This window comes from Pseudonaja textilis, chromosome 5 (assembly GCF_049901715.1).
Source record: "Pseudonaja textilis isolate UNSWEBS1 chromosome 5, rPseTex1.2, whole genome shotgun sequence".
Taxonomy (NCBI): domain Eukaryota; kingdom Metazoa; phylum Chordata; class Lepidosauria; order Squamata; family Elapidae; genus Pseudonaja; species Pseudonaja textilis.
In genome coordinates this window covers 46,699,830-46,726,422 of record NC_141994.1, presented here as the reverse complement: position 1 = coordinate 46,726,422, position 26,593 = coordinate 46,699,830, and the positions used below count along the sequence as shown (strand labels likewise).

At 36.2% G+C, this 26,593-nt stretch overlaps 1 protein-coding gene across 8 annotated transcripts in view; it reads left to right on the top strand.

The window, feature by feature from the left end:
- TNRC6B (trinucleotide repeat containing adaptor 6B) overlaps positions 1 to 26,593 on the top strand; it is a 107,690-nt gene that overhangs the window by 25,156 nt on the left and 55,941 nt on the right. For 6 of the 8 annotated variants that reach the window (XM_087934776.1, XM_087934774.1, XM_087934775.1 and 3 more), the window contains one exon: positions 24,200 to 24,287. In XM_087934776.1, coding sequence (XP_087790902.1) covers positions 24,200 to 24,287 — 88 coding nt within the window. Of the gene's footprint in view, positions 1 to 586; positions 820 to 24,199; positions 24,288 to 26,593 lie in introns of those variants that run through there. The other 2 variants (XM_026696697.2, XM_026696680.2) reach the window with 1 other exon arrangement.

The window sequence follows — 26,593 nt, the reverse complement described above, 5'->3', positions numbered from 1 at the left end:
ATGTTCACTTAATCAGGAATTAATGTTTAAGTATTTCTGTTAAGGAGTAATTCCAAATTTGCAAATGTGCACTGCTTTTTAATCTAAAAAGTAGCACAGTATGCTGAAATTGCTTTTCTTTTAGTAGACAGGATGAGTAAGAATATGGATTGCAACAGTAACAAGCTGTAACTTCAGCATATACAGATTTACATTTTGGCATTAAATGACAGGTAAATATTATTGTGTCTTGCCACACATTTCTTATTTACCTAGATATAGTCTGTATTTTCTATCCATTTAAATAAGAAAATAGAAATGGAAAAAATGTGAGCTGATTATTAAATGTAAGATTAAAATAAGGTTTGATTTGAGAGAAAGTAATTTCAACCTGTTGCCAATCTTTATTAAAATGTGGCACTTTGTAGAGTATATTGCTGAGAAGTAGTAGAAAACGAAGCATACTAGTTGCACTTTGCAGAGGAACGAAAGAAAAGTAAACTGCGTTCTCTTTAAGATTATAATTCTCCTACCGTCTTCTTGATTGACAATATACTCTGGTCACATGATCCGTCTCTATTTGAAGGTCACAAAAAGCAGTTTCCATACCGGGGGAGGGGAGCCGAAGTGTACGCGCATTTGCGCGCGCGCGCGTGAGGCGCGCGATCGCGATTGTGATCGAGTTCAACTCAAAATGGCCGACGGAGCTTGTGCTGGCTTTTGAACATTTCAATTTGAGAAAATAGAAATATAGCAGATTTTTTTTGAGATTTCGTCACTTCCATTTTTACCCCTATATGCCTCAACTTGCTGGATTCAAGCACTGTTGCACTTTATGAGGTCAGTAGTTTAAATAATATTTTTGTGCAGATTACCTTGACTGCTTCATTTGATTTTTGCAGCACGATGTTTTCCTCGCATAAGTGGTTTGATCTTGTTCAAATGCAGTTGCCAGATCTTGGAGAAGATCGCTAAAAGGTATACGTGGCAAATTCTGGAAAGATTAAATGGCTTTTAAATACCTTTTGAGTATAATTAACTGAATGTGCTTGGCTATATTAGATTTTCGTAAAGAATCTCACCTGAGACTTCTCTTTTCTCGTTTTCTTTACCTGAAAACATTCATGTCTTTTGAGGCTTTTAACTCTGGTGCAAAAATTAGCATACATTAAATGTGCTTATATTCTTTCTTGCTGTTATGATTGGCCAAGGAAAGGGGAGGTGCATATTTTAATAATTCTTTATATTCTAGGGATTCACAGAAATAAAATAATGCAGCATTGCAGCTTTTAAGAGGGATTTGAAGTAATCAATGAAACAGCTTGTGGGTTTTTCTGGAAGGGGCTTATGTTTCAGAATCTATCAGGCAAAGCGTACCTAAATAACACTTGTGTCTGGGTGTCTCCTCATCCAAAAATATAATTATTTTAGTTCTCTTACGTTTTGGATTGCAGTGGGAAGCAAATGCTATAAACATGACAGAGTTCAGAGGAAACTGTTGTTACTGTAGTTCATCTCTGCTAGAAAAGGTTAAGTTTAAAAGTATCAAGGTGAAATACTAATGCAATTTAGACTTTGAAGAATATATTTTATACACAATGTTATTTCAAATGAAATTTATATGGGAAGAAAAATGAGGCTTTCCCCCTCCAAACAGGTGTTTTTTTAAAAAAATGAAGCCTCATGTATATCTTTCATCAAAAGGATCAGAACAGTAGGCACTATAAAATTTTCTTTCTATGAAGGAAGCCCTTTTACATTGAGAGAGAGATATAATGTATCTCTGTGAGTAGAATTGAATAGAGCAGTGTAAATTTTGATTGTCATACATTTCTCCCATTTTCCTGAAGGGCCTTGTATTTAATTTGCATTGTGATATTGTAAGATATAGGTGGGGCTTATAATGATTCCACTGCAATTAATTATCAGAATATTGCTTGAAATCTCACATTTTATACTAGCTCATGCAATATTAAATATTTTTTTCTTGTCACAAAACAAGGATCTTACTAAATTTTGAGCTTATTCCATAATTGCTCATATGTATGTTGAGTTAGGTTGTATTGTCTTGAGAAAATAAAATCTGGTTTTGAATATTATGTTGAGAAGTGCTCTATATTATATTGAAAATGGATGTATTCTTTGAGGTTGATATTCTAATGTGCTGACGTGCACATGTATGAATGATTTACTCAAGACAAATCACCTTGGTTTGGTTTTGAGGGTTAGCATATTAAGTATGAAATTGTAGTTTGTGTGCTGCTAGTACTTACCATACAATTCTTTATCATTAACTCTAGAGATGAAAATGGAATAAATCATTTGAAAAACAACTTATGGAAACTGAACAGAGATAGAGTACTAATTTGAGCTAAACAATTTATTTCTGTCATTTCTTTGGGAGACATGCCAAAAACTGATCTGAGAAGTTAAGAATTTAAAAATGATGTTCTTATATAGTGGTAACTTAAAAGAAAACCATTTTGGTAAGCATGCATTTTGGTTGGTTTAATATTTAAAAATGTCTCACTGCTAAGCGGAGCCTTTATACATTTTATAGGTATAATCCAGAATAATTGATAAAGCAGCTGACATTGCTGCAGAATGGTGTCAAAATACCTGGGACAGTTTGTCTGTGATTGAAAACTATGGCTTCAATACTGTGAATGTCTAGATGCTCAATGAATCTTTTCCAAATTGAAACATGTATTTCTCAGTAAATGTATAGCAAGATCTTTTAAATAGAGTAGGTCAACAGTGGTAAGACAGAAACAAATATGCATAATACTTATAATTAAATAAAAATATTCCTAATGTGTGTGTTATAAAAAGGGTATAGAATAAAAAATAGATTGGTGTCTGTTCCAGGGTCCTGATTATCAGTCATTGGGGTCCTCAGAGCTTATATAATAAAAAAAATAAAAGCAATAGTGCTATTGTCATATTGCTCTCCAGTAATTAGTTTTCTGTGGCATAGTATCTTTGAACATTGAGGTTCCATTTAATTACCATGGGCAAACACAGCAATTGTGGTTTCTTTCAAATTTTCTAAAGCCTTCTAACCAAGAGTTTTTAATGCTTTTTGCTCCCTTTGCCCCAATTGTCCTTTTAAATTGAAAAAAAAAACACCCAAATTCTTTAACCTTTCACTCTTTGATCAATGTAGTGGTCCTTCTCTAGACTCTTTTATATATATATATATATATATAGTTTCAGCTTGTCATATTTGATCAATAAATAATTCTACTGCTATGCAAAGTGTTATTTCCTATAATCTAGCATTTGTGATGACTTGATAGCTGGGTTTAGCAGAATGCCTACAATGGATGTGTGTGATTTAGATTAATGGTTGCATTTCATTTATATTATTGATAACCCTCCATTTCAATCATATAATTTTCCCTTTTATAATTCCCTGTTTTCAACATGGAAAAGTATCCTTAATGGTAAATAGTAATAATTCTTTCTGAGCAAGATATGCTTTAAAACAGCAAAATGTTATTTAAGAACTAGTGTAGACAAACTATCTTCATTTTTTTTGGTTTCACATTATGTTAAAATATTGTGTAAACTTATAATACAGTAAAATTTATTGGAGAAGCAACATATCTTCATTTATGTCCACCTATATACATTGCCAATTTTAATAATTGATTTTGCTATTCCTATGCAAATCCTTTTACTATTAATTAAATACATTAGTTTGTTTCTCAGGCATAATTTTTTATATGAGGTTCAATCAAAAAAATATTCCAGTTTTAAGATTAAGGTAGTCAATAATCAGTGAAAACCTTTGGTTTATATTTCAAGCCTTCTCACTTCTACCATTTGTGCACTGGACCTCTGCCTGACTTGGATAATAAAGAGAGGTGCTTGGGCACTATCTATAAAACTCTATATAACTTAGTGCCTGGATGTATAAGCAACTCACTTTTCCCAATAGTTTCTGCTTGTCCTATCCATACAAGTAAGGAGTACCTACTATCCAGACAACTAAGGAGTACCTATACTATAAAATTTGAATTGAAATCTTAGCCTTCAGTTTTTCTGGGGTATATGCATCCTCTTCTTAGAAAAGACAATTGAACTAAAGTTCTGCCTTTCATTGTTAATTGCCTTTAATTGCTCCACAGCTGCTATACTGGAGTTTTTCCCCTTTATTTTAAACATACTGAAAATTAATTTTGTTCTTTTTAGCATTATTTTACTTTCCAAACTAAGCACATTCTGAGCTTTCATTTTCCTAAATCTTTATAAATTTGTGCTATCTGTATTCATTTTAGTGAATACTGCCTCTTTGGTCTCCCACATACTATATATACCCTTTGGGGTTTTCATTAAACATTTCTGTGCAATAACATTGTTTTCTGTTTCTTTTTATTATTTTTGCCTTGTTCGAATTGATTTTAGTTGTGCCTTTTGTGATGCCTTGTATGCTGATCCATTTTAAGCTCATTTCCTTATTACTGTATATACTTGGGTATACTGCTAGAAGATAATATTTGTAGCTCAGGAATGAACTGTGCTTTCTGAGCATGGTTGTTTTTTTGCAGACGTTTCATTACCAAACTAGGTAACATCATCATAGTTAGTAGGCAGTATAGTTTACTGTCATTTTATATTCAAACAGCTTGCCTGTCAGTGTTGGTGGGAGTGGTTTTGATTGTTACTTGATTAGACCATTGTGTACTATTAACTTGTTTGGGAGTTCTTTCATTGGAATATTGTTTGCTCCTTGACTATTTGTCCAAATCTTGGTGTTAATCTCTGCTCATCTGGGTGCTGATTGCTGATGAGAACTTTGATGAAGTTGTATGGCTATTCATTTTGTTGAAGTGTTGTATACCTGATGTGCTTCCTTTTTCTAATGCTCAAAGTTGCTATAGTGTGTTTGTGCTTGTCTAAATAGTGTTCTTGCACAGCTTCTCTTGTGGGAAGTTGGGTTGTTACTTTGATGAAGCACCTGGTTGATGTGGGTGGTTTTACAATAGATGTTATTTCTAATTTGCCATCCCTACTTCTGCTGATAAGGATATCCAGGAAGAGTAGCAAGTTATTGTTTTCTTTCCCCATAGTGAATTTTATTCCTTTGAAGATGTTGATAGTTCTCTAGTTGGTCCTTTATTATGACAAAAAAGCAACTTCATAAAAAATGCCTATCTATATAGCACAATCAACATAAACTGTGAAAAAGATAACACTGCCATAACATCAAAAACATCTCAGAAACCACCAACAGATCATTAGAATTGTATGGCATAACTGCAATATACAAACCAATCAAAACCCCCCAAAACATCCTAAGTAAATCAAAAGATCTAGCAGCTCCAATAGTAAAAACAAAACAAAAAACTATTGTCTATCTTTCAGGTCAATCCACCATCTACTCTTAAAAAGTTAACAGGTAACCCCAAGTACAGAACTAGTCTTCAAAGCCCAGTTAACACCTTGTTATTGTATTTAACATTCAGAAAGTCCACAAACAGCTTTTAATCTCATATGAACTTAATCTAATCCATTGTTTCTAATCAATGTAGTTAGTTAAGCCATCTTAGCCACTTCATTCAGCGTTAACAACCATTCCTCAACAGTAGGCTTTTTTTGTTTGTTTGTTCATTTATTTCCAATATTTGGCATAAACAACTCTTGTAGCAGTTGCCGTATAAAGAAATCAGGTCCCAAACTGTTTCTATTGATTTGTCTATAATACCTAGGAGAAAGGATTCAGGTTTCATTAGTTTTTGTATTTTCATATATTCAGCATTATTATGTTTATCCAATATGATTTAGATTTTAGAATATACTTCCAAGACCACCACCACATGTGATAAAATGTACCTGGAGTTTGGTTACATTTCCAATACTTATTAGAAGTCCATACATTTTTGCCAGTTTTTCCCAAGTCAAATGCCATTGATACATCATTTTTATAAAAAATTTCTTCGAACTGTAATTCAAACTAAATTTTAAACTATTGTATATAGTCTATACATTCTCCCATTGATCTAACAATATATTATAAACAAAGTTTAACACTTCAGAGTTTCTTTTGTCAGTGCTAGATTTTGTTCACATTTAAAATTGATAATATTTTAATAACATAAACTGAAAAACTGTTTTGAGTCTTTGTGGACATTTGATGGTTACCCTTTATCATGAATCAACACTCTTTCTATGGAATAGCTAGCCTTTTGCCTGTTGGCTTTCTTTTATAAATGTGCAGAATTTTGTAAAGAGAGAGTACCTAAACTATAAGTAGGGAAATCTTGTCAAATTCAAGCTCATTTATATAATCTTTAGTTTGACAAAACAGAGGAAGATTAATATGGGGCATTTTCTTTTTAACAACCATCCCTTTCTCCACACTGCGATGAGATTCCAGGAATGGGATAAGTCTCCTCCCTCTGATGTTATCGAGCTGAATCTGCCACAGTATAAAAAGCCAGCCTCTGCTGTTAGCCCCAGCCTTTTGCCTTAGCTCCTTGAAGTTAGAGCTAGTGTCTCTGGAGTCTTGCTAGTTCACAGACACAATGGTGAGACATCTTATCTAAAGTAACTTTCTTTAGTATTTTAAATATTCTGCCATGCACAGATTACAGAATAGCTGAGTTAATTGGTAGAAACCCATAGAAAATTAATTGCCTGCAATCCAATGACTGGAATTGCCCAGGTGTTAATGGTGTTGATGATATTTCTTCCACTGAGTTTGGACTTTTAGATCTTCACTCTCTTGTATTTACTTCTAACCCTTTTCTTGACTTCATTGTGCTTTATGTTGTTAGCTTGAAGGATGCCCAAGTATTTGTAATTACCATCTTCATCCCAGACTCTTGATATTATTTCCGTAGGGCATTTTGATTCCTTCAGCTTCACTATTTTTCCTGTTTGGATAAGATCGACAGATGATGCTGTTAACATGGTTCTGCGTTACATCCTACAACACCTTGAATCTCCAAATACCTACGTAAGGGTCCTCTTTGTAGACTTCAGTTCAGCATTCAATACCATCATTCCAGACACTCTTCTAACTAAATTAAACCAACTAGCGGTACCTGAACACACTTGTAAGTGGATCATAAGCTACCTAACAGGAAGCTGCAGGTGAAGCTAGGCGGAATCACATCCAATACCTGTACAATCAGCACAGGAGCACTCCAATGCTGTGTGCTATCTCCACTTCTCTTCTCCCTATATACCAATGACTGCATCTCAAATGATCCATCTGTTAAAATATTGAAGTTTGCTGATGACACAACAGTGATTGGTCTCACTCAAAACAACGATGAATCTGCATACAGACAGGAGGTTATACAACTTGCTTCGTGGTGTAACCAGAACAATGTGGAACTGAACACACTCAAAACTGTAGAAATGGTGGTAGACTTCAGAAGAAACCCTCCCATACTAGCACCTCTTACAATACTAGACAACACAGTATCAACAGTAGAGACCTTCAAATTTCTAGGTTCTACTATATCACATGACCTAAAATGGACACCTAACATCAAAAACATCATCAAAAAAAAAGCACAACAAAGAATGTTCTTTCTGTGCCAACTCAGAAAGCTCAAACTGCCCAAGGAGCTGCTGATTCAGTTCTACAGAGGAATGATTGAGTCTTATCATCTACACCTCTATAACTGTCTGGTTTGGTTCTGCAACCCAGCAGGACAGACACAGAGTTCAGAGGATAATTAGGACTGCAGAAAAAACAGTTACTACACAATTGCCTTCATTTGAGGACCTGTATACTGCATGGGTCAAAAAGGGGGCTGTGAAAATATTTACAGACCCCTCACATCCTGGACATAAATTGTTTCAACTCCTTCCCTCCAAACAACGCTATAGAGCACTGCACACCAGAACAACTACATACAAGAACAGGTTTTTTTTCCGAAAGCCATCACTCTGCTAAACAAATAATTCCCTCAACACTGTTCAACTATTTACAAAGTGTACAATACTATTACTGTTAATCTTCTCATCACTCCTATCACCCATCCCCTCCCACTTGTGATTGTCGGGCTGTAACTTTGTTGCTTGTATCCTTACGATTTATATTGACTGTTTCCTAGTATGATTTGATTGTTGATTGTACCCTATGACTATCATTAAGTGTTGTACGTTATGATTCTTGATTCTTAATGAATGTACCTTTTCTTTATGTATACTGAGAGTATTTACACCAAGACAAATTCCTTGTGTGTCCAATCACACTTGGCCAGTAAAGTATTCTATTCATAGTTGTCCTGTCTGAATGTCATTGTAACATCTTGGGTGTATATATGAACAGTGTTGAATAGCAATTCTATTTCAGATGTTATTTTTTGGTACTAATTCAAATCATCCAAGTAAAAGAGTTTGAATATCCTGGTAAATGTTTTTGATGTTTGATAGCCATGGACTAGTTATCAGTATTGTTGATAGGGAAATCAGTGCAATGACAAATAGTAGTGGTGATAGGGAATCTCCTTGAAAGATTTCTGTCTTGATATTAACTTATCCCAATCTATCCTCATTGACCAGCAGTTGGGTCTTCCATTGTGCTATGGATCTTTACACAAAGCTTCTGATGTTTCTATGACTGTTAGTTTCAGGCACTTGATTATCCATTTATGTGGCAGGAAGTTGAATGCCTTCTTGTAATCAATCCATGCTACATTCAAGTTAGTCTTTCTTCTCTTGTAGTTTTTTAGAAACACTAGGACTTGATCTGTTGTTCTACTTTTGGGGCTGCTTCCTCTTAAGTGGAAAGAGGTTTTTTTTTTCAACTAGATGCTTTTGGACTGCATCAGCTACTGCACCAGTTAGCAGTTTGAAGGTTGTTGGTAAGCAGGTAATTGGTGGGTCTGTAGTTGCTTAGTGCTCTCCCTTTTTCTGGATCTTTCATTATCAGGTAGATTTTGCCAAATGTTAGCCACTTTTCAGTTTCATTTCCTTGCAACATGTTGTTAACCTGCTTGGCAGTGAGTGGGCATAGTAGACCAGTCGGATGTTTCAACCAAACAACCTGCAGTTCATCTTCACTTGGTGCTGACCAATTCTTGATATTCTTTGTTTTTTTCTTATCAACCTCCTTTTATCCAAGTTGCATTCTTGTATTTCTTTGGGTTATCCCATATCTATGCCATGAACTGCACTGTTTCTTCCTTGTTGGGTGTTGACTCATTCCCTTCAGTCTCTCCATTGATGGATTGGTAGAAACATTTCTGATTGGATTAAAATTGGAGATTCTGTCTATAATTTGTTATTCAAGCTTCATATCTGCTGACCTTGGCTATAGCTGTTATTTGCTGTTTTATTATTTCCAGTGCTTCCCTGATCTTCCTTGTTTCTAAGTGATATTTCTTGATTTAGGTATTCTTTGGTTTTCGTGTTCTTCAGCTTCTTTTCTTTAATCTGTTCTAATTGTTTGCAGCTGATCTTAGCTTACTGATCTTACTTTCCTCTTCTTTTTGATTTTGCATGTCAGGTATTCAGTTGTGTTCCAGGTCTGCAGCTGTTCTGTACATTAGTTGGTTCTTGCAGTGAGCTGGTGCTTACATTTGATATGACAGTATTAACATCTTTTAACACTTGTGCTAGCTGTTTCTTTGGATCAATTTTCAATGTGGGCAATTTCATTGTTTTTGTACTGTTCTAAATGCTCAGTCACACTATTTCAATTATTTTATTTTAAATGAAGTCTTCGTTGTTTCTGACGCAGAGGAGAAAGTATCTGGTTTCAGAATGAAAATAGTTCAATAGCTGTACTGACCTCCTCTACTGCCAACTCCTCCTGGTTTGCCTGTACAGTCTGATTTACTTCTGGCAAGGCTTTGATTTCTTTGTCCTAGATCCATAATGGTGAACCTATTTTACGTGTGCCAGAGGTGGCATGCAGAGTCCTCTCTCTGGACACGCGAGCTGTCACCCCAGCTCCGCTCTGCCATGCATGTGTGCGTGCGCCAGCCAGATGGTCTTCCGGTCTCTACCGTGCATGGGTGGGGGCACAGGGGGTCATGTGCGCATGGTGGGGGAGCATGCACAGGGAGTTGCATTTTGGGGGTGCATGCACGCTTTGGGCATTTGGTGCCAAAAACATCACTGCCCTACATAGAATTTTGTGATTCTTCCTGTTCTGCTTCTGCGAATACTTCATTTTGTATTATAAATCAGCATTGATCTGCTATTCTGTTCTGTTATTTCTGATTTTAGATATTCTTTCCAGAACTGGTTTCCTTTCTTTTCAAAAGTCCGTGTTGCATCTGATCTATAATAACAGATCATTATTTTTTTTGTTTTCAGTCTTTGTATATTTGTGACAGATAATTTTCTTCCAGTAGATCTGCAGCTGCTAGCCCTAGTTGCAGAGCCAATAGCCTATGGCCCACTTTTCACCAGATATCCCAGAACTCCAACCCCTAAGTACAGTCCTCGTTGACCTGGGAGACAATTGATACAGTATGTTCTGTAAATTGCATTTCATCATACTTGTTATGGGAAAGACACTCTGTCTGGTTCTTCTGAGACTGTCCAATATGGTTGAATCTTTGGTATAGCTCTCAGCATCCTCATAGCATGCAAGTCCCATAACCGTGTCAAGGCAGTGCCTCACTGGGGAAGGCATGATATTTGCTATATAATGTATTTGCTTATTATATTTGCTGCTCATCTTGCAATTTGATGCAACTCTGGTAATGTCCTTACTAAGATTTTTTTTTCTCTTTGATGCTATAGTTAAGCTTCTCCATCTCCCTTCAGCAATAATATCAGATTCATTTCTATATATTCTATCTAGCGATGTTCATGTACGGAAGCATGGCTTTAGTTTTTTGAAGATAGTTATCTATGAGGAAATCATTGGAATGACATATTAATTCGTTAAGTTGGTCTGCTTTGTTTTAATTTTCTAAGTTATCCAACTACATTTTCCTCTTTCATGTTTCCGACATTTTTCTTTCTCCAGTCACAAGCAGCACACTTGGCTTAATGTTCTGTCAATTTCAGATTGAACTTGATCGTAACATTTACTAGCCGGCTCTTCTGCTCTTTCTGTTGATCATCATATTAATGCCGAGGTGGCGCAGTGGTTAGAATGCAGTACTGCAGGCTACTTCTGCTGGCTGCCAGCAGTTTGGCAGTTCAATTCTCACCAGCTCAAAGTTTCCATCCTTCCAAGGTTGTTAAAATGACGACCCAGGTTGTTGGTGATATGCTAACTCTGTAAACCACTTAGAGAGGACTGTAAAGCATTGTGGACTTATATACTGCTCCACAATGCTTTACAATGCTAACTTCATCAATTCACCCATAAATCATGACCATTATTGCTAAATTAAGAGTCTTTGATGAGCAACTTAGTCAAAGATTAGAATTTGAAAAGATCACCTCCATCCATGAGTTCTAAAAATACTAAAAAGGTGTTGAGGTCAGATTTTCCTTTGCAGAATTCATGCTGATTTTTTTCAGTAATGTTGTTTCTAGGTATCAAGTTTTTTTACCCTTCGATTGCCATTTCTACCATTTGTCAGGAAAATCATTAAATTGAATGATTAATAACTTGATCTTCCCTGGATTTCTGTTTTAAAAATTGGTGTTCACTTTTGGTATCTTTCAAGCTTTTGACACTGAGCTTTATTATAGGAACAATTTTTTAAAAAATTGCTACTAGATCTACAATTTCATGTTTAATTTCTTTAGGAATTCAGGATGGGAGCCATTAGACCCAATTATTTATTACAAATGTAGTTTACCATAAATATCATATTTATTAAATATCATATTACCTCAGTTTGCTTTAGTTGTTCAGATTTCCCTAAGAAAATCAATATGGCTTCAGTTATCTGTCTCTTCTATAGTAAAGATAGATGCAAACAATTACTATAGCCCATTTTCTTTGCAATCCCCATATCATTCTCAAATATACCTTTCATTCAGAAAACCAATCATGGAAGCAGCTTCTCTACGGTATTAAATGAAATATAAGTCTGGTTGGTTTTCTCATTGAAATATGTTCCTATTCCTCCCTGCCCCCTCTTTTTTGCCGTGTATTTATTCTACTTTGTAATTTTTATTTAATACCTTATACTTTCTGCTAGAGTTTGTATTACTTTATATTCTCCTTGTTAGTGCAGGCTTTCTGTTTCCTGAAAGAACCTCTTTTACAACTTCGTGGACACTACTAGAAAGCATATGGCTTCTTCCTATCCATTGAAGCATGCATATTGAAAGAAATATTTATTTATTTTTTGTCTCCCTTTTCAGTAAATATTTTTATTGATACAAGATACAAAAGTAAATAGAAGAGCAGTGAGGGGGGAGGGGAAAGGGGGAATCAAAGTGTGGAAAGATAGGGAAAAGAAAAAGAAGCTTCTGACTCTCTGTTACAGTAAAATAAGGCATTAACATAAAATCACAACTTTTTGCTTTTCCATAATAGTATGAACAAGCCATTTCTATAAAGATCTGTCAGTCTAATCAGTAAAACGTCAAAGTCAGAGTTTCATTCTTTTCCATATTGAGCATGAAGTTCAGAAGTGGTTTCCGTATGGAAGCAAAGGTACTTATGTTCTTTTCCTTAATCAAAGTAGTCAGTTTTGCCATTTCAGCCAACTCCATCAATTTCTGCAACTATTCTTCCATGGTAGGAATCAAAGTGTCCTTCCATTTTTGTGCATACAATAGTCTTGCTGCTGTCAACATATATAGTAACAATGTTCCAATTTTTTTCTCCTGTTCTTTTTCCATTAGGCTCAAAAGGAAAAAGTTCTGGTTTCATTTTGATCTCCATTTTCAAAAACATTTGAATTAAAATATGAATCATACTCCAAAAAATATTTGCTCTATCACTTGTACACCATGGATAAAAAGTCCCTTCTTTGCTTTTATACTTCCAACATGACATACCTCTATAATTTGACATACCTCTATAATTTTAGATAATTTACCTGGTGTATTTCTTTCATATTGAAAGGAATCTAGAGAAAGACATTATTATTTTTTTGCCTCCCTATAGTTCTTCTCGTTCAAAAATGTAACCAATGAATCAACTAATAAAAAAGAATATCATGTAGAAAAAAAATCATAAATCTAGCCCTTGTCCTGAATTCAGATGTTCAAAAGATTCAGTCTTCTCTGCCTATCACCACACTCTTAGATAGGAGAAAGAGCTTTGTTCGCATTTTTTGCGAAACCATATACACCGTCAGTTTAGAATTCTTGAAATTGTTGACAATAGTAACAGAAATTAGTTGATCAATTTTAATCATCAAAATGCCTGTTACTGCATGGTGGTGCAAGTTATCAGTAATGATTCCACCACATTTTTTTATCCATTCATAAAGCCTTATCAGCTACAAAAGATTTAAGTTTGACCATCAATTCTAATATTAAACGGACTTTGAATATCACCAAATATAATTATAGGTTTCCATTCTTATTCAATAATGTTGTGTAGAAATACTGAAGAAATTACTGTTGCCAATGTTTGGTTATCTCATTTAGTCCAGAATAGACAGACCTCTTTATATGCCTCTGGAATCCTTTAAAAAGTTGGTATTAAATTTTGTTGGACCCTGTTCTACCTACTCTTATTTCCTTCCCTCTCCTTTTTCCTGTCCTGCCTATCCATTTTCTTACCTGCCAGCTGTACATCTATCCCCTCAGTACTTCCTGTTCTCATCTCTGCTTTGACCATTAGCCCACACAAAACCTGTGCTCTGTTGCTTGCCTACTTACTTTTCTCCTCTCTGCAAAGGACAAAGCAGCCACACTACTGCTGATTCAGATAACAGGACAAGATTTATATTGGCCATTTCCAAAGGCAGCTGCAATTAGTTAATTAACAAAACATTAGAATTTGAATAGTTTCTTTTTATGAAGGGAAGAAATTTTTTGAAAGCAAAATCAGGAATTGGCTGTCAGCTAACCACCATAAATTAAGATCTAGATCTAGGCACACTTTACAAATGGTTCTTGGTTAATGATAATTGGGACATGAATTTGTTCCTAAGTAATGCAGTCATAAAGCATGACATTGCATCACTGAGTGGCTTAGCAACTGAAATTCTGGCACCTCTTTTTGCTATTGTTAAGGGTTCTCAGGTTGTTCAGCAAATCCCAGGTAGCTTGCAGGCAGGCAATTAAGGTGTGGCAGGGCCTGAGATGACTGCTGCCAGCAGGGGAAAGTGCATCAGTAGCCACTCTGATAGGGCTGGGAGAAGGATGCGCGGGTGGCCCCAGAATGTGGTGGAGCTGGGGATGGCTGCTGCTAGTGGGGAATGGTGCAAACAACTTACCAAAGAGATTTCCGATCTTCTCTGACCATTTCCCTGTTTACTTTGCTTGAGAGAAACTGGAAGAAAGGTCACAAAAGGTGATTATGTAACTGCAGGAGGCTGCAATCATTACAAGTGCAAGCTAGTTACCAAGCTCCCAGATCACAATCACATGACCAAAGGTGAGACTGCTGGAACTTCAGTGACCAATTGTAAGTACCATTCATTCAGCACCATTGTAACTTTGGTTGCTGAATGAGTGATCATTTTGTTCGCTGAATGAGTGGTCATTAAACAAAGACTACCTGTTAAATAAATTGAAATAAATTGTTTGGAATTTTCAACTACTATAGTTAAGTACAACACAAGAAGGAGCAATATCATTATGGTTTGCAGCAATAGATCATCAGTTTGTAGAATTTGAACTTGATGTTCTTGATAAAAGAGAGGAATTATATTTTTAAGTAATCAAATTTTTCAGAGTCCTACTTATACCTATTTTCTAAGATATTTCTCCTTCTCCATTTTTATTATATAAAAGTTGAGCTTGATAGAGTTAAGTTTATGTATATGTACACTTTTCTGACACATAGGAAATCACATATCACATTTGGAGACATGGCCATAATATATTTTTAAATATTCAAAAAAAAAGAGGAAGAATATGTTGGAAGAGGTACTAGACAACAAAGATTTTGCTTCCTGAACACTTTTAGGTGTATCTTACAAATAATGAAATTACTAATCATGAAAATAACCTGCAATTTAGTCTCGCTTACACCATTTTATAGAAATCTTTTTATACACCAGCAGTATATATATCCTGTATCGGTTGACTATGCGGCATTCAGGAAAGAAATATATGAACACATAGAACTGTTATTGAAATACATCCTGTATATCAAATAGAACTGAAATATCTGTAGAGACCTAAAAGTAGTAGAGATTCTGGTACTTGGAATGTAGCTTCGATATACCAAGTACTGTTGTTACATATGTGAATGGGACAGCCAGGCAAGAATAATAATATAAGAAATGGCCACTCCAAAAAATTTAGTTCTAGGACTGAAAAATGTGGTACGTATACCTCTTGTTGACCCGACAAAGATACTTTTGTCTGTGCTTCATATAAACTAGGATTGATGAAAAAGTTTATGTGATGATCAAAGAAGGTGGTGATTTTCATTATTTGAGATGGATGTTTGCAAGAATAACTAATGCCAAGTTATGGAAGGCATTTTTGTTGGTCCAACAGAGTGGACACAACAATAATGACAAGTGGATTAAAGATCTGTTAGTATGGCCAGAAAAAAAATCATCTTGAAAAGCATTCAAGGATGTCATTGAATTTTCCTGGCAACTAAAGGGTACCAAACTACATTCAGCTGGTTGACAAACTTCTTACAGCATACAAGGCCATGAAGTGCAACGTGTCACTAAAGATTCATTTTCTGCATGCACACTTGGACTTCTTTCCCAAAACTCAGTGATGAACATGCTGAAAGGTTTCACACGAATATTACCAGAGTGGGGAAAAAATGGTATCAGGCAACTGGAATCCATCGGTGCTGGCTGAGTATTATTAAACACTGCAGTGAGATGCATCAAACACTGATACAAACAAAAATCAGAAGCTAAACACTTTTAGCCCTTTGAACTCATGCACTATGTCAGAAACATGAGATTGAATGCATTATTATAACTATATTTCTCAATTATTACTACATGATACAGTAATTCTGAAATTACATTTGTGTTATATTTGAAACGGGTCTGTCACAATGGACTACTGCATTGTGCTTTACATGGGGCTACCTTTAAAGAGTATCCAAAGGCTTCAGCTGGTGCAGAGGCAGTTGCATAGGCAAATCGTGTACCTCAAGATTGGCTAATCTTACCTCACTGTATTGCAAGCTGCACTGGTAACCAGTTTGCTTCTGGATCCAGTTCAAGTTGTAACTTTTAAAGCCCTTCAATGCACGAATCCATGCTGTCTAAGGCAGTGGTCACTAACCGGCGGGCTGTGGACCACTGGTGGTCTGCGAGAAAATTTTGATGGTCCACAGAGAAATATCCCCCCCAAAAGCAATTAATCCAGGCTGCGCGGGAACACAAGGCTGCACCGCCCACATGGCTCACCCACCCACTGGCCCCCACCCTTCAGCCAAGCTAAACCTTACCTGACTAGAGCCACATGAGCTGCAACTGAAAGGTAAGACCAATTTCAGGAGAGGGAAATCCACCCCGGGGTGGCTTGCTGATGTTGGTAGGAAAGTCAGTCCTATATTCCAGAGCTGCAGTAGTCACAAGACTGGCCCTTTGATCAACCCGGAGCAGCTCCTCCAGTCCATGGCAGGCTGGTGCACCCGGGCGGAGGAGGAGCTGCTCCAGGATGACCAAAGGGCCAGTCCTGTGACTACTGCAGATCAGAATATGGGACTGACTTTCCCATCAACACCATCAAGCCATTGTCAGTCAAAATTCATTTTTGTGGTCTGCGGGATTTAAAATTATGAGTTTGGTGGTCCCTGAGGTCCAAAAGGTTGGCGACCCCTTATCTAAGGAACTGGATCATCCTATGAGACTAACCCTCCACACCTTTGTTGGCATAAGAGACATGTTGCAGACCTCATTGGTAAAGGAATTTTGGTTGGCAAGCCCAGAAAAAAAATACTTTCTGCCATGGATCCCACCCTCTAAAGCATTGTGCCCCCTGAAGTGAGATGTACATTTACCCTTTTGGCCTTCCAAAAGGGCTTGGCTATGCCAACTGACTTAGGGCCCTAATGGGGATGTGGCAAGTTGCTTGGAGTATCCTCTGGTGAGATGAGTGGCATATAAGTTTAATAATAGATAAATGAAAATAAGCTTTTCAGGAAGAAAAACATTTGAAAAAAATGGTCATTGTATTTGGCCCTGCTTATTGAATGTGGATACAAATTGTAAGTTTCATTTAAATATTATTAACAAAATAACTTACCATATTTCTGATGTTTAGGTTTGGTTGCTGCTGTTTAGGAGAGTCAAGGCAGTATTGAGAAATTAGATCTGTGGGAGTTCCAAGTTTGCATTTAAAGTATGGTGGAAGAAACACTAAAATATCTCTAAAAGATTAAGTAAGCTCAATAGTTATAGATGCTGATTGGAAATGGAAGAACAGAAAACTTAGATAGAAAACTAAGTACAGTATTTTTTGGTCTGTAAGACACTCTGGACCATAAGACGCACATTACCTTTAGAGGAGGAAAACAACGGGAAAATCTACCTCTGCCTTCCAGCATCCATCCGGTATTCATCTGGCTGGCGTCCTTGCAGCAAACAGCCTGGTCAGCTTCAGCACATTATCACAGCCTCAGCATGTGGCTCGTTAGGGCTGTGCTCCATTGTGCCCACCACCACTCAACTGAGCTGAGTTGCTGCCACTGCTGGGAAACACTGGAGTCTTCGCTACCTATTGCCACTGCCACCTATTGCCATCTGTTCATTGCCCACCCATTTGCCGCCGCTCAGCTGTTTGCCACAGGCCGTTTGCCACCGATTGCTGCCACCTATCCACCGCCATCTATCGACAGCAAACGGACCATGGCGAATAGGCAGGCAGCAAACGGGCCATGGCGAATAGGTGGTAGTGGCGAACAGGCCGCGGCGATAAACAGCAAAAGCTCCAGCATTCCCCAGCAGCAGTGCACCAACCCCCCTTGCCCCCGCCACAATATTCACTCTATAAGACACACAGACTTTTCCACCCACTTGGGGGGGTACGTCTTATAGTGTGAAAAATACGGTAAATGAAATATTGATATTGATAACACACATAAAGCTTTGTAGTAATAGAGAGGAAAAAAGAGTGAAATAACAATTTTTTGCCTAGATATGTAAAAGTTAAAAAACCATAAAGATATGAACTGAATTTACAAACTCTGGGTACACAATTTTGGTTGGGGTACTATTAATTATCCAGTTAAGGTGTGTTTAATAGGCTATGGATAAACAAACTGAATCTAAGTTTCTATTAAAATAGTTCAGTGCAGGGGTCACCAACCTTTTGGACCTCAGGGACCACCACACTCATAATTTTAAATCCCGCAGACCAGAAACCCTGGGAAAATCCCAAAAAATGTCTTCAGGAAAATTCCCCACCCCGTTTTCCTACCGATCAATCATTCTTTATTTGGGATTGCAGGATACTGTCTCCAGCTCCCTTCTCAGGGGGAGGGGGAGGGGAAGAGAGAGAGACTTTTGGCTTCATGCAAGGGAAGCAGCAGAAGTCTTTCTTTCTCTCCCCCAAACTCTGCCAGAAATGAGTCTTTGTCGGCGCAGCCTCTTGGAGCAGGATGCTTTGCAGGATCCCAAAGACTCATTTCTGGTGCAGTTTGGGGGAGAGAGAGACAGACTGTTGCTGCTTTCCTTGCATGCAGCCAAAAGCAGAAGAAGAAAGAAGTGGAAAGAAGCAGCCCGGTGGCCAGGCCAGGTGAGTGGGGCAAGTTCCTCCCCTCTGCCCTTTCCCCCCTCCCCTCACTACCTCATGTTTGCAATGCAAGCGGCGCAAGCCTTGTGTTCCCACAAGCCATGTGGGTGGCACAGCCTTGGGTGGCACAGCCTTAATCCACGCAGCCTGGATTAATTGTTTTGGGAGTGACATTTCTCTGTGGACCACCAAAATTTTCTTGCGGACCACCAGTGGTCCCCGGCCCACTGATTGGCAACCACTGATTTAGTGTAAGCTATATAACTCTTGAAATATTAAGTGATCTTTAATGCTTATTATGAATAAAATTACAGTTTTTTTAGGGATTGTATTCAGACTACTGTTCAATCTATTAAATACCATATCACATTAGTAAAAAAATTAGTGCATCTTTATTTTTGCAGCTATATTTTTACAAATACCTTGTTTCTATCTTCAGAATAGTTACAAAGATTCAACAGTGTTTATAGTGTGAAATTTACACATACATAAACACATGCCACATTTGGTATAGTGCACCAAGAATGTTTTGCTTTATTACATTAGTTCAAATATTTTTTATAGTTTGCAAAGACATAAAAGGTTATTTGGTAAAACAATAGCTGTGACTAATTTTAAAATATACAAACGTTAACTGATTCAGAGAAATGACGAGTCTTCACTGACTTCTTATTGTGAACTGAGATTAAGTGAAATTCATTGTGTGAATTATTGTGAAGAACTTGAGTGGGAGCTGAAATACATTGAAGGATATTTTTAAACAGTAGATGAAGAAATCAATTTTAAGAGTGTCTTCCTCTATAGATAGAACAAGTCTACCTGACAAGACAATGATTTGAAAGTGGATTTAAGAAGACAGTACAAAATTGACATGATAAAATATACTGCACACTGGATATTTTTTTAAAAAAACAACCCAGGCAGATGTCTTAATAATTAAAAAAGATATGCAAATAATCCAAAAGTATGCTCTGGATAATTTTTCTATATTGGATTTACAAAAGAGGCTTTTAAAGCTTTGAAGAATTTTGTGACATGGGACAAAGAAAAATGAAAAATCAAATTCTAGGACATTATTGGAAGGCAGTAAAAATAAAGTTTGTTCAATAAAAGGAAGGTACATAAAGTTGGTTTATTTGATCAAGGTTAAAAGAGTTGTTACCTCTGGTAACCCTTAATGGACTTTTTGTTGACATCAGAACTGAAATGACAAGGCTTTGTGAATTTGTGTATAGATAGAGAATTTTCTTTTCTGCACTTTTTATTTTTTTCATTTTCTTTTCATTTATTTAGTTGTATTAGTTTTTACTATGATTGTAATTTTTAATCAAGTTATTATTAAAAAAGGAAAGATCCGTGATGATAGATTTTAAAATACCCTATGGGAAAGATCAGTACATAGCAGTAAGGTGGCAAATATTGATTCATGCATTTCTGACTTGCTAGTTGCAGCAAGCTTTGTAAATTTTGGCTATTCCAATATTCTGTGGCTTCATCATAGTGGATCTTTCTTCATTTTAAGTAATTTCTCTACAAGTTGTGTTTGTGTACATTGTCTTTTCAACATGCCAGGTCTGTGGAAATCCTTACTGTATTCCTCAAGGATTCAGCAGACTCTATGCATATTGTCAGAAATTTTCCATTATTTCTAGCAGAACTTTGAGACAGTTTGTCAACTTTGTTAAACCTAGGGAAGAGACCTAAAAACATAATGACTCTTGATTTTTTATAAAAACAATCATTTATCAGCACTTGTTAAATATTGTTAAAGAGGAATAGTTATAATGCTTCTAAATTGCATTTACAATTAGTTGTTAAAGAATTGAACTGAGGAATTATAATGTAAATGTGAACATATGTCTATGGCAATTCTCAATCATCCAGGCCATGATTGTCACAAAGTTGCTTTTTCAGTGGGACTTTCTGATTTTTCTTTGAAGACATGTTGCTTCTCATCCAAGAATTCTGGGAAAAGATAAGGAATTCATAGATAGAGAATAAGTATTCTTGTTACTCTGTGTCACTCAGAGTTTCAAATACCGCAGTCCTGTATAATTTTTTCCTTCTTTCTCTCTTTAAAATAGTGGCAACATCAACATAGCATAGCACAGCACAGCAAGATAAAATAAGTAACAGTAACTAAATTTTTCGTGGAGCAGTACATACATACATACATACATACATACATACATACATACATACATACATACCAATATGTACATACACATTGCACCATGGAAAAATATTTTAGTTGACTTAAGATGCATCTTTTTTTCTTTCAATCAGTTAAGTTTTCTAAAATAAGTTTTCACAGGGGAAAAGAACGTAATATGACTTTGCTTATGGAATTACTCTTGTTGAATTTGTTCTTAATACATTTTTTATGTAGAGTAGTAAGGATATTAACAAAAACCATATGATGTTTGGGCAACAAGCTAGTCAGTCATTTCCTTTTGCAACCAATGGATTTGGTTGATCTAAAAAAAGTGCACCCTATATTTGCGGAAACATGCTTAGAAGACAGCAGTCTAAGCATTTGAAAAATGACTGAATTGAGGAGCATTCCCAAACTATATAGTTGTTTCGTTACGAAAACAATGTAATTAAGCATAAGTTTTATAACTAAATTGCCAATACATAGCAGTAGCAGATCTGGTTTGTATTTCACTTTGTTCAGCCTCATGCAGATTAGAATGATTTCCTAAGATATATTAAAAATGCCTAACATTATCCTAAAAATTAAACTATAAAAATGAAAGAATTTGTATCATTAGAACAGTAATGGCACTTTAGCTCTTCTATCTGAGTTACAGGCAATTAAAATACAGGTAGTCCTCGACTAACAATTACAGTCGAGACCAAATTTTTTAATTGCTAAATGGTGCTGTCATAAAGCATGATATCATGTAACTACATTGCTTAGCAATGGCAGCCTTGGCATTTCCCACTGCCATCATTAAGCAAATTCCACTAGTCTTTAGTTAAGAACCAACTCCAATTAAAGCTATTCTGGACTTGGTCCCTTCCAGCCTTGAACCTTAGTAAGGTAAGGGACTACATTTGTGTTCCCCCACCCACCTATCTCCTCTCCTTCTTTGTCCTTTTGGCTACACTGCATTTCGCTTTGTGCTGTGCTAAGCAGCCCCCAAATCATGAAGCTCTGGGGCTACTTGCCACACAGAAAGTCAACGGCTTCTTGGCATGCCACAACTATGAGACTGCAGGAGTCCCCTGAGCTATAGTATAGTACAAAGCCTTAACCACCCTAACCAAGCCCAGGAGTACAGTGCAAAGCTCAGGAAGCCCCAGCCACACAGTGCAAAGTCCCAAGCCCAGTTTCAGGTACTTTCAACACCCTGAACTGAGACCCCTGCTTCTCTATGCTCTACAGCCCCAGCTAACCTCTGTCTTCTTTCTCACTGCTGACAAGGCATGTCTGCACAGGACCCTTTGCAAGGTGGCTGCTGTCCAAGTGAAGCTGTGTTCTCCAATTCCAGCAAAGAAACTGCCATGTGTGACCTTTGGAAGAAAGCCTTTTGCAATCAGCAGCTGCCTCACAAGGGACCAGATTGCTCATGCTTGTCAGCAGCCAGAGTGAGAAGGCAGCGAAGGTTAGCTAGGGTGACAGGGATCTTTGAATGCAGGGAATCAAAAAGGTATAGTTGGGAAGAGATAGGTAGGGGAGAGTTGAATCATCCCTGTAGTTGTAAGTGCAGGTTGCCTGCCAAGCATCCAAATATTTGTCAATCGATCACATGACTGGAGGATTTGCAATGGCTATAACTTTGCGGAGTGGTCATAAGTCCCTTCATTTAGCACCACCATAACTTAATTGCTGAACAAAGTGTTGTAAATCAAAGACTACTGTGTCACCCTTTAGTCTCTACAATGTTCAAGGGAGCATTTGCTGTTTGAGCAACATATTGCAAAGTCCACAGCAGTTCGAATAAGTAAAATCTCTATATATAGAATAAATATTCCCTAGCAACCCTTTTTCTCTGGTGTGCCTCTATAATATTGCCTTCAATCTCAATTTATATTGGAGGTACTTTAAGCTATTGTTGGGTATTCCGGGATTAAAATTGTGTTAACTTCCATAAGACAAGAACCTGATCAATTTCAAGATGTGCAAACGCTGTTGTGAGTTGCTATTTGTAATAGAACAAGATGATTGTATGCAGTGGGATCAGTTTTCTTGCATTCTGTTTTAAGAAGAGTGAGTTTTCACACTGAACTCTTCCACTGTACACCCTACCTACTGGACTCTGCAGATTAGCTGTCTATAGTTTCTGGAAAAGTAAGAACAGTAAACCCATACTCAAAACAAATCCATATGACAGGTAATCAATGCATGGCATGGAAGATCAGTAAAGGAGGAAAGATTCTGTTTTTCATTACTGGGCAGCTCAAAAGATCATCTGCTGGTTGAGCTGCTTTTGACAGAAGGTTTGGTGTGTGCTACATCAGCATAACCTTGAGAGAAATGTTGCCCAGTAAAATGGGAGACAACATTCTACTTTACTCTTCTATCCCACCTCTCTTGGCTGTCTTACAGGGGAGGAGTTCACAGTGGGTTTAGCTTGAGAAGAAGTCTGCCAGGAGCTGATTTTCCAAGAGGGCCACTAAAGTAGTGCTGATATTGGCAGATTGTTTCCCACGATCTAGTAGTATTCAGAAAGGAGGAATGAATACATCTCACACCTGAAATTAGCACTCAGGTTACTTGCTAATAAGCCAGAATAGAGGTAGGATATGAATTGACAGGAAATGTTATGCCTGCCAGCTCAAGGGTGGGTGGGCAGCACTTTAACTGAACCCATAGGGAAGCGACAACATGATGTAAATTTTCTCTATGGAGATGCATACTTTAAAAAAGAGATTCTCTTTTCTGTGTTATGTGAGACTTGGGGCAGGCATTATTTTGTGGCTTCTTTACCACCACCTTGCCCCAGGCACTACTATTTTGCTTTATTGGCTTGTTCAGTTGTTTCATATTATATATATTTTTAAATAGTGTAGGATATAGTAAAATTGAAGCAATATATAAATTATTTTTAATGGTGCCATTTAGATATTAAAGAGAATCCTGGTGACATTCTGGGACCGAGTCAGGGGCATATTTTCTATTGGAATATATTTGCCTGAAGGTAGTAATATACATTGATGGAGAAGCATCTCAAGAAAATAAGCACTAATTATGTTTCCAGTGTGAACTTCTGCCAATTTTAAAAATCAGTTTGAAATTAAAAAAATACAAACTCTATAAGTTATCTTTTCTTCATGCTTCTAATATACATGGAGTGTAGGACCGGATGCTGTAGAAATGAAGGTAATTAAGCAATTATAGCAAAGTTTTATTTTAGAGTAGTTAACCCGTATTTGATTGAAACATTTCTGTTTACATGAAATAGGGTCAGTATTGCAATATATTAGATTTTCTTTTTGGGAATAGAGCGCACACATAGGAATAAATTTTAATTTTAAACTTTAACAGAGAGAAGGAGCAAGAAAAGGAAGAACAGTTAATGGAAGACAAGAAAAGAAAAAAAGAGGATAAGAAAAAGAAGGAATCTACTCAGAAGGTAAGGGTATTTGGCTTTTTGTCATTCAGTATTCATTTTTTATAATCGGCAGTTCACTTAAAGTAACTGCCTTTATGCCCTCAACCATGTTCTACTTTGTCCTGCCTTCATTCAGTTTTGTGCTCACAATAAAAAGCCTTTAAGTACACAAGATACCCCTTGAATTTTGCATACAGCCAAGTGATGGTTTGCTATGTATATTTTTCTGCTTCTGTATTTATCTAAAAACACCTATTATTTATCCTTGTGAGTAGGTAAGTTGAATAGAAAAGGTGAGGATATTGTTTAAAAAAAAACCAATCTAGAGAATTGGTTTGGGCTTTAGGAAATACTTGAAGGGGGAGCCCTTTATATCTGTAAATTGTAATATATTTTAATTATTAGATATGTAATAATTATTAATAATGAAATATTTTCTGCTTGCTTTTAGCAAAAGATTGTGAACTAATGCAGTCGTCCTTGACTTACAGCAGTTCATTTAGGGACTATACAAATTTACAACAGCACTGAAAAGTTAATTAGGACTGTTTTTCACATTTAGGATCGTTGCACGTCCCCATAGTCACATGATCAAAATTCAGATGCTTGATAACTGATTTATAGTTAAAATAGTTGCTGTGTCCTATTCCCAAGGTCATGTGATCCCCTTTTGTGACCTTCTGACTCTGGAAGCCAGAGTCACTTAACCATGTTACAAACTTAATTACTGCAGTGATTCATTTAACAGCATGGCAAGAAAGGTTGTAAAATGGGCAAAACTCACTTAACAAATGTTAGCAGCAGACATTTTGGGCTCAATTTTTTGTCATAAATCGAGGACTACCTGTAATCCATCCTGGAATAACTATAAAAATGCGTCATTAGCAGAAATACTGCCTCCGTTTAATAATATTTCCAGAACTCCAGAATGGGTTTTTTTAAGAGGTAGCCTTATCAGTGTCTGATAACACTGATTCCCAAATGTTTCTTTAATATGTAATAATTGTTTCACAGACTGAGAAAGATTCAAGAGTTACTTTTGTAAACAAACACATGCAGGCATTTTTGTTTTTAGTAGAAAGAATCAAAGTTTTTACAAAAACTTTGTAAAAATTAGCTAAGAAAGTATCTTGCCTAATATATTGAACGATAAATTGATTCTATCTTAGAAGTAATTTGGTTACTGTCAACATTCATTTTAGGATACTTAGAAATAATGTCAGTTTAAAACAATTAATCTAATATTTGTAAAGGACTATTTGTATATATCAGTACTAACACAATTTAAAAAGTACTGTTGCTTTTCTAGGTTGCCTATTTCCTTGGTTCTCAGCCTTTCAAAGATTTTAGTGTTAGTGATTTTTTTCCAGCCTAATTGTGTATATTTGAAAATAACTGCTAGTATTTAAATAATTAGCTGGACTTAAAAACAATTCCTAGCAACAATTCTGGAGAGCTACAAAATATAAAGTTCAAATTTGTAGACATCCGCCATTTACCTTTAGATAAAAAGTTATGCAGGAACCAAGAAAAATTTATTGATCAAAGATGGTAACTTTGCCAGGATCTAAACCGTATCTTTTTCCCTGAACAATTGCTGGTAAAGATTTTTTTAAAGTTCCGGCAATGTCACATATATTACTATCATAAGAAGATGTAGAGTTTTTCATTTGCTGTTTTTCTGGGCTTTTATAGGCCAGAATGTCGTGTCTAAAAGAAGAACACACAACCTGATCTAGGATAAGGGACATATTTAATAAGCAGTAGTTTGTGAAATAGATGGGATAAGATAAAGTAATACCATAGAGATAAAATAAATGTAATTTCAAATTCCATGTAATTAAAAATTAAGTAAAGCTAATATAATTGATTGCATTGTATTTAACTACATTGTAACTATCAAAACTTTTGTTGTAAACTTTATGCCTAATAACTCATCCAAGAGATTACTGTGAAGTTAGATCTCACCACCTTATCCCATCTACCAATATGTTCACACTCTATTTTCTATTCAATTTATTAAAATTTAAAATTATGAGGGTGCAGTTATGACTTTAATCAACCTTGAACATCCCACATTCCTTTAGGAGCTCAGAAAAATTATATGATAATCTTCCTTCAGTTAATCCCACAACACCTTTGTGAGATAGCATTGAGTTGAGAGTAGAAGTCCAAATTCACTCAGTAAAGATCTCTGTTGAGAAAAAGGTTAAATATAGATTTGTCCAAGGCTAGGTTATAATATTTACCAGTACAACACACTTATTTTGTGACAATAAAAGGCATTTGTTTTATGGATGTAAAATGAATAACAGAGTTGGAAGGGA